The sequence below is a fragment of the Seriola dumerili genome, unplaced genomic scaffold (assembly GCF_002260705.1).
Source record: "Seriola dumerili isolate Sdu_G_001 unplaced genomic scaffold, Sdu_1.0 BDQW01000513.1, whole genome shotgun sequence".
Taxonomy (NCBI): domain Eukaryota; kingdom Metazoa; phylum Chordata; class Actinopteri; order Carangiformes; family Carangidae; genus Seriola; species Seriola dumerili.
The window spans coordinates 578,953-588,407 of record NW_019174768.1 but is presented as its reverse complement, the minus strand read 5'-3'; the positions used below and the strand labels follow the sequence as shown (position 1 = coordinate 588,407).

General features: G+C 43.7%; 2 protein-coding genes across 3 annotated transcripts in view; both read right to left on the bottom strand.

Annotated features, from left to right (window-relative positions):
• Positions 1-1,143: 1,143 nt before the first annotated feature.
• Positions 1,144-4,041, bottom strand: LOC111235573. Of its 2 annotated transcripts, XM_022764057.1 has the most exons (5): positions 3,306-4,041; positions 2,844-2,942; positions 2,096-2,202; positions 1,560-1,683; positions 1,144-1,457 (listed from the first exon to the last, which is right to left on the bottom strand). In XM_022764057.1, the coding sequence occupies exons 1-4, from the start codon at positions 3,655-3,657 to the stop codon at positions 1,576-1,578; spliced, it is 666 nt and encodes a 221-aa protein (XP_022619778.1). In that variant the 5' UTR covers positions 3,658-4,041; the 3' UTR covers positions 1,144-1,457; positions 1,560-1,575. The 2 variants fall into 2 exon arrangements, with proteins under 2 accessions (XP_022619778.1, XP_022619777.1); XM_022764056.1 differs by having other exon boundaries at positions 1,144-1,683.
• Positions 4,042-9,414: 5,373 nt separating this feature from the next.
• Positions 9,415-9,455, bottom strand: part of LOC111235558 — a 2,913-nt gene continuing 2,872 nt past the window's right edge. Inside the window, exon 5 of the mRNA XM_022764033.1 lies at positions 9,415-9,432. The gene's annotated coding sequence lies outside the window, so the exon portion shown is untranslated. The remainder of the gene's footprint in view (positions 9,433-9,455) is intronic.

Sequence of the window (9,455 nt, the reverse complement as noted above, 5' to 3'; positions counted from 1 at the left end):
AAGGTTTTTCCTCATCAGTGTGTGTTAGAGACTGAAAAAGCAACTTCCTCTGAACAATTTACACCCAAGATAGAAACTGTTTTACAAAACAGGGGCTTTGAAAACTTGAAGGAAGCGAGACACAAGTTGTAACAGATGGAACTTCATTAGTCTCAGCGGAAAATCTCAAACCGACGCGCTGCAGGACACTCACAGTGACACTGTGGTTCTGTTCCTTCAATTCATCCTGAGTGAGCTGCTCAAGGTCTCATAAACATGAGACGTAAAGAGGGATTTTAGTTTTAATCAAACTGTGGCCTCATGAGGTCAAACAGCTGAAATAAAGACAACACGCACTGAGGAGGCCCAGCTGTTCTAACTCAGGTCAGGAGAGTCTGAAGACGTCAACTCAGCACTTTGAGGAACCGGAAGGATTTTACAGTAACTGTGACTGATTTAAGACTGAGGAACTAAAACATAAGACGCATCTGAGCTCATCTTAAAAACATCACATGAGCCAATCAAAAGCTGAGGTACGGTGTAGTGGACGGACGTTACTAGATCAGAGACAGTCAATTCCTTCTCTAACACACAGTCCACTTTCATTAATCTGGTTTGTATGGTCTGCAGTCGTGAGGACACAGCTGTGGTCTCCAGCAGCTTCAATCACACCGACACTGATCTGACCACAGGAACCTCAAAGCTGCCACTCTGACTTCCTCCACACGAAAAGTGGAACATTTCCAAAACAACACATCTGAGCATTTGTTTGTTGGCTGTTGTTTGTGTGGTTCATGTTCTTCAGACGACTAAAACTTAAAGCAGCTTCTTAAACAAATGCTGACACTTTAGATTCCTGATGAGAAAATCTCCACTCTGCATGAAACATCATTAAGTTTGTGGCATTTTCATTCATGAAAAATAAAATAGATTTGTTTCTAACAAATCTATGACTAAATACTGAACCTGATGCTCAGCAAGTTTTTTTGTATTTTAGTGAAACTCATTTCTGCCAGAAAGAAAACATTAGGTGTATAAAAAGAAAGTGATTATATTTCATACAAAGATTCAGTTATTTCTACGTCTTGATGAAATTTTGAAGGACGAAGCAGGTGTAACTGTCTTTTAGAAAAACTTTTTATTTTCTATATTTACAGTGTTGTTGATCCATCACAGGGAGAGTTGTTTCTTATATATTAAGAATATATAAAAAGAATATATGAAGAGTTATATATTAATAACTTGTCAACAGTACATATCCAGACTGCAGAGCATAAGTAAAAAACAAAAAAGCAAAAAATAAGGAAACTGTTATAAACAGCAGCAAAAACAAAACACACCAAACCTTCGGGTCTGTTCACCAGGTGTGTCTGCAGAGTCCACGTGAGCTAACCTGAAACTGTCTCATCGTCCTTCACCAGTCCGGAACCCCCCCCCCCCGTCCAATAATCAGTCCTCTGACAGGTTCAGTCCCTGAGCTAGTGGAATAGAAAGTTATTTCACCTCTGGTAAAAATGTCTTTGATCCAACTGTCAAATGTAAATACTACAGGTGAATAGACCAGCTGTACAGGTACCAACCAGGTGTCCTGCTCTGTCAATGTTGAGGCAGCGGGGAGCGAGGAAGCTGAGCTTTGTAGTAAATACACTCCAGAGGAGGAGCAGCTGGACGGACTGTAGAGGTGGTGAACTGGATCTCCTCATACTGAAACACACAGCAGGAGTTCTGAGTACAGTTCAGGGACGGTAGCACTGATAACACCACTGTTAGCACTGTTAGCACCACTGATAGCACTGTTAGCACCACTGATAGCACTGTTAGCAGTGGATGTAGCAAAACTGTAGCTGTCGCTAGCAGTAGAATTAGCAGAGGTAACAGCAGTAACATTACTAGTTAGCTGCTGTGACATTAGCCACACTGGCGGTAATAACGGTAGCCGTAGCATTGACAATAAAATAAAATAATAATAATAAAATAAAAATAATTAGCAATGGCTGTAGTGCTATTAGTAGTGGGAATGACAATTAGAAGTGGCATCAGTTGCAGTAACTGATAGTAGTACTAGTATTAGCATCAATAGTAGCAGTAGCAGTTTTAATAGTGGGACAGTATTCACCTGCGGTGTCTCCAGAGTCTCTGTGTTATCATACGTGACAGGTGATGGGCCATTCACCTGGACGTCTCTAGTCTTCTTCTTGAAACACAGTGACGTAGACCCCAGACCTGCCAACAGAGCGTCAGGTGAGTGACTTCACCTTCAGACTAACAACGTCACACTGAGGAGAGAAGGTGTGTGAGACTAACACCGGGTTATTTCATAGAATTCAACTATTTAAATTACATACTCCGGTACGGTAGAGGGCGGTATGCAGCTAAAGGTTGGTACTGCAGTCCACCAAATAACATAACGAAGAAGACACACTTTCAGTAGTAGAAGAAGAAACAAGCGTAAACAGGTTTCTTCTTTTTCTTCTATCGCAGTAAAAGAAGACAAGTTTCAGTAGCAGAAGAAGAAACAAGTGGCTAGCGTTAGCAACAAGCTACCATCCAAATAAAGACATCTTCGTGCTGTGGTAAGGGCGGCCTGTGTTAATGAGGAGGCGGGTTTTGTTTCTTATGGATCCAGTAGATATAAAACCGACTGAATATTGAGTCACGTCCCGGAGCAATAGTTTACAGTGAACCAATCATAACGCTGCTGGCCTCATTATACACCAGTCATTACATTCTGCAGTCAGACCTATCTATTGTCTCTTTGAATGTAGATGTTTAAAATCTAAAGCGACATGACTACCTGTCTTGTGTTCATGCAGCAGATGTATTTAAAGCTCAGTGACCGGGTGAAATATAAATAACAGACTCACCTATTGTCACTAAGAGGAGTAAAGCATTCAGGGTGAGTGAGCCGAACATGACGGGGTTACTCTGCATCATGGTCCAGGTGTACTGCTCCTGTTTTCGGTCTGGGTCACAGACAGGACAGAGACAAACAAAGATCAGCTGATGGATTTCATAACTTGAAATCATTTACTCACGTTCACATTCCTTTAATAAAAACTACGGCCATAACCACACCCTGACAGACAACACAGCTGAGGCTTCACTCAACAGCACAATTCAGTGATTTACAAAATTCAGACCCTCAGAAGTTCATCTGCAGAAGATTCTTACCTCTATGAACAACCATATACACAGACTACTATCCATTATATAATAATGATAATAATAATAACAGCGATACTATATTCACATCAGACTTCATTGCATCCTGTAGTTTCCAGCATTAAAGAAGTAAAAGACATTATTTGTTAGACTGTGGCACTTACCTGAGACTAGGAGGAAAGTGTCCAGATAAATGATGTTGCTGTTCTTCTTCTTGCCACAGAAGTAAAGTCTGCAATCGTCCGCTGTGATGTTTTTGATCTCCAGTGTGTTTCCCTGGAGAAGGTATTTGCTTGTATTATTTGGAGAACAGATGCTAGGCGCATAGTTTCCAGAAAAAGTGCGACCGATGAATCCAATGAGCTGTCCGTGGATCTGTGCGTACCAGTACAGGTCTGGAAGGTTCTCAGAGCAGGTCAAAGTGATGCTGAGACCAAGCTGCACCTGTACCTCAGTCATGTTCAGGGCCTCTGCACAAACCACAAACACAGGCAGCATCATCCAAAGCAAATCCATGAGCAGGTTGAAGAGACAGCCTCCCGACAGCAGCACAGCTGTGATGTGAAACTGCTCTGTCCTTCAAAGACAGATGAGATCTTCACTTCCTGTTTCACAAGGTAATGCTGTTGTACATCAGATCTTATGGTCTGAACTACAAACTCTGAGTGTTTCATCAGACGCTCCAGAGCCAGAAGTGAAACTTCTTGCGACCTCTGCTGCGGGAGCTGAGCCGCTGTCATCATGTCTGATGATCAGGTGTTTACAGGTGATCAATATATCTGATTGATTATAGACACCACATCTGGAGGAATGAGTGACAGTTATATCAGTACTACAGTAGAAGCTGTCATTATACTAATACCAGAAGTACTACAGTATCTGTAGTAGTATTTACAGTAATAGCAGCAGAAACTTCGGTAGCTGGGAGTACAGTAGTATCAGTAGTAGTATCAGTAGTATCAGACTGATACTACTGATACTACTATTGATAGTACTACTGATACTATCAGTAGTAGTATCAGTAGTATAGTGGTACTTTAGTGTCTTCTCTCTACAGACTGATGCAGTTTGAGGAAGTGGCTCCACCTTGTGTCACAAACTTGTTACTGCAGAGAAACTCTCCAGACTCAGTCAGCTGACTCTCCAGCTTCACTTCCTGTTTTTATTATTATCAATGTAAAAAAAGATGAAAGACAATAAGGCCTGTGTTTGTTTACAACATATGAACCTGTAGAGTCTCACTCTACTGAAGAGTGACACATTCACAACTCAGAGTTATCCGCTGAGAGGCCAGCTCCAATCAATCAGGGCAAATCAATAAAACATTTCAATACAAAATATGATCTTTTTATGCTTTTTAAGAAAACCTCAAAATATAAAACATTTAATATGTCATTGTTTTTTAAAGAGTGAATTTTAGAGCTGGAATCCATGAATCACATTGACTATAACACAACAGAGACACAGAAGATGCTCAGACTGTCTGTGCTGATGATACAAAGAGCTGCAGGTGAAGGAGTTGCTCCACTGGACCATCATCAGCTGATCAGATCATCAGCTGATCAGATCATCAGATCATCGGCCACAACAGAGAGAGCAACAGAGGAACGGAGAGCAGAGTCACACGCAGGGAGTTTGGTCTGAGCACGGCACCACCTGATGTTGGTGGAGGACCTTGTTTACCTGCAACATCAACAACATCTGGGTCATACATGAGCAGCACCACAGACAGAATAACAGAGTCAGTGAAGGTGCTGAATGTTCAGGTGATCAGCTGTTTCAGAGTCAAAGTTAGAAACCAGGGGCCAGTAAGTTTTCTGCTGAAGGTTTAATTTCTCCTTTGCTGAGGGAGTTAGTTTAGTCTGTTTACCAGCGTCTCTTCAGAGCTTCATATTCTTCATTTATCACCATGAACTCAGATCATGTTACAGGTCAGACACAGACAGAGGTTCCTTTAGTTTCTCCTTAGTTTGATCTCGAGGGTCTTAACTGACTTTCAGTGATTCCTTCAGTATAAGACGAGAAGGAGAAAACCTTCAACATGTTTAGGAAACCTTCAGGAGAAGACTTGAGCGTGTTCAGTGTTTCTATTGTCTGGAAACATTAACTCAGACTTTAAGGGAACTCTGTGTTGTGAAGAACCGGCTCCAGGTTCTGCATTAGAACCAGGACTGAGCTGGAGCAGTTCACCTGATCTCCAGCAGAGGGCTCCCTCTCCCTCTCTCTCTGTCTCTGTCTCTCTCTCTCCCTCCCTCTCTCTCTCTCTCTCTGTCTCTCTCTCTGTCTCCCTCTTTCTCTCCCTCTAATTATTATAATAAAAACTGATATCAGACTGATAATGAGGATCAATAATGATATTGATCCCTGTCTCTCCCTCAGTGACGTCTGAAACCTCCTGGCTTGTAAAACACACTGAGAATCCAGAACCAGGATCCTACAGGTTCCCTCCAGGTCCAGGTTCAGATCTACACACCTGTGACTCCCAGCTGGACCCGCTGCCTGAAGTCCACCACCATGTGACACTCGTACAGGCCGCCGTCCAGCGGCTGGACGTCCCGCAGGACGATGGAGAAGTTTCCCTGTGGGTACAGATTGGGGAAGCTCGTCACTCGCCCTCTGAACGCGCTGTGCTGCTGAGTCAGGTTCTGGACGCCGTCGATGGCCAGCACCTCCTGGTCTCCGTGGTTCTTCCAGGACACATTGACTCTCTCAGGTCGGAGGTCACCTACCACACCTGGGAAGCTGCAGGGCAGCAGGACGTCCTGTCCAACAAAGGCCTGCACCTCTACCTGGCTGCTCGCTGTGAGACACACACACAGATACACACACCTGAGACGTAGGGTCTGACACCTGACCTCCACCAGGTGAATCAATTTGCAGGTTCAGGTGAAGTGTTTACACCTGGACAAACTCACCTGTCTGACCAGCGAAGGACAACATCATCCACAGACACATCCCTGCGGAGCTGTGGAGAAACATACAGGCTGCTCAGATTATTAGGAACACCATCAGTGTGAGGTCAGAGATCTTTACGGTCCAGATGAGACCAGCACCAGGTCTCACAGAGACTGGTCAGACTGGTCAGACTGGTCAGCAGACAGGAAATCGTGGCTGATAACGTGGTTTCTAACGATGTTATGGAGAGAGACAAGAGGAAGTTTTTAGAGACTGAATCAGATTTTACTTTTTATTGTTTAACTCTTCACTGAATTTTCAAAGTAAAACGTCCTGTAACTTCCTGTAGACAAACATGTTCTCTGAGGGTAAACTGAGCTCAGATGTTGGATGCGGTTTTAGTTGATATATTATTTCGAAAAAAGTCTTAATTTACCCAGAATTCATTGCACCACAGTCCAGTTTGTCTGTCTCTGTGAAACCAGCTGCTGGTTTTTGTCTCTTCATGTAGAAACTGTCTGTTTCTCCTGTTTTCACTCAATCAGCTGTTCACACATAAAATCAAACAATTTACTTTCACACATGCATGTTATTAATCTGGTTATTCTGGTTAATCTGGGGGCGCGGCCCCTCGGACTGATCCCAGAGGATGTGACTCAGGATCGAACCTGAGAGAATGAACCTCAGCAACAACCTGAACCTGAGCGTCGTCTCAGAGTTAAAGTTAGACTGACCTTTTCACAGCGTCCATGTCGACTCTCTGCTCTGAATGTCTGTTCTGAGAGGAAGCCGGCATCATCATCATCATCACCCTCCCTCCTTTAACAGGGGAGTGACTTCCTGTTGGAGAAATTCAGCACATTTCTCAGTGAACGAGAGGAAGAGGGAGGTGACACTGCAGCATGATGTTTACAGGAAATTACATAATGTTTCATTTCTGTATAAGTTTCATCTCTTTCCTCACACACACACACACACACACACACACACACACACACGCGCACACACACACACACACAGCAGAGTGAACAGTGACTTTACTCAGAGAAACAATAATGTACAATATTTTTTATTTCAAAATAAAAGCTCGGTTGAGGAGGTGCAGATGTGCAGAGGACACTAATGAGTTTCATAGTGACTTCAGCAGACACAACACATCCTGTCATCCGTCACCATAGTTACCACACAAGAGAAACTGAATAACAAACTTGAGTAAATGGTGAAGCATAGTGTTGTTCATGAAGGAGTGGACAGAGACGATCAATGTTTCATTCTTCTTCACATTTTCTTGATGTATTTTTCTGTCAGTGAACGCATCACATTTCCTCCTGTGAAGCTAGGGTGGATCAATACATTTAATAAATGATTATTTATTTATCGCCAGTTTTCTTCATTATAAAAAGTCAATTTGATTCAGTCAACTGACGGGGAAGCTCAAACTTTTCTGTCTTTGTTTGTGTATTGATCAGCCATCAAACAGCTGCTGATATCAGCTCTTATGACAGGATGGATGAGTTTTGATTGGACAGGACTCGGGTCTGTGTGTGACGACCACATCCATCTCTGGATTTCACTCATCGATTCTGGATCATTCAAATTACATACATACACTATACATATAATACATATAACATTGATTTTTCACTTGGAGTGAATTCACTGACTTGTTTCCTATGAGAGAGCAGCATCAGTCCAGTTTCCACCACAGAAGAAGAGAGAGACACAAAGCAGTCAGATGGAGGGATGATGCTCTGACACGACTTTCACCGCAACATGAAGAAGATCTGGATCAATACTTTGATCCATGATGCAACTCTCTCTGTCTGTACTGATTGGTTTATTTAGCCCCGCCCCCCCGGTGCAGCTACAGACCTGAGACAGAGAGTCTGGTGTCCTGCTGACGTTCAGTTGTGGTATGATGCTAGGCTCGTTGCTGTCCTCCTCCTGGACGTCCTGCAGACGATTGAGAAGTTCCCCCTGTACAGACCGGGGAACGTGAGAACTCGACCTCTGAAGATCTGATGCTGTCAGTCTCACCCTCAGGGACGCTGTGGTCGATGACTAACAGGACTTTCTTCTGTTTGTCCCACCAGAGGAAGGACACATTCTGTGGGGCGGAGCCGAAGTCTTTGTAGACGCAGGACAATAGGACGTTTCCTCCAACAGGAGCCTCCATGAAGCAGGCAGCTCACTGTGACACCGCACAGAACATATTTATCATATCCACCTCAAAGAGACAGAACCATCACAGACGAGACACAGACAGACACACCACCACACACGACAGACAGACAGACAGACAGACAGACAGACAGAACACACACACACTCGACAGACAGACAGACAGACAGGTAGACAGACAGACAGAGACTCAGAACCATCACAGACAGACAGACAGACAGACACACAGACACACACAGACACACAGACAGAGACTGACTGACTGACCTGTTGGGATGTGAAGATCCAGATCAGGGCAGCTCTGTGGAAACAGCAGGGATCATGGATCATGTCACTTCTTCACGCCTTTATCAGGACGCCTGACGCTTAACCCGAGGTCACGCTCTGTTTGTGTTTTTCAAATGTGTCGGACATTCCTCCGGTTGTTAGTTATCAGTTCCTCTCCTGATACTGAGGCTGGAGAACGGACGTTTCTCCAGATATGGTCGTTCCACTGGGTCAGCTGACACAGTTATCAGTCATCACGTGTGAACTTTGACCTGCCTCACCTCTGTGTGATTAATACAGGTGTAGTAATAGAACATACTGGATGTTTGTGTTTGTGCTCATGGACGTCAGTGTGCAGTAAAAGTGAAAGTGTGAAGAGTCTCTGAAACTCACAGTGACTGGATGTTTCTACTGAAATGTGATTCAGAGAAGAAGAACACACAGGATGAATGAATTAAACATCTGTGCTGGACGATCATGATAAACTGATCATATGATCAGGTGTCACCAGCTCCACCTGTTCCTCCTATTGTTCTAATAACTTCAGCCTGAGACAATGAAGAGTCTGAGTCTACGCTTCAGTCTCGCCCTCACGGCTTTACTTCACTACACAAACTCTGAACACACATTTACAGTCTGACAACAGCAGTCACCAAAATAAAACTGGCTGATGGTGGATATTACAAACACATTAAAGTGTGAAGTCCAAAGCTTCACTTCAACATCAACTGGCCTGAGCTGCTGAGAAGGAAAAGAGATAAAAGATCATAAAACATACAGGGACTGTCCACATGGTCAGAGTCGACGCGCCTTCTTCTTCTTCTTCTTCTTGATGTTGGTTGACAGCAGACGAGTCCTCCTTCTTTGATGTATGAAGTGTGTGTGTTTGTGTGTTGACCCCTCGACACAGTGAAAGTAAAATCATGGGGGGGGGGGGGGTCTCTTCTACTGAGGGAGACATCTCTCTCTTT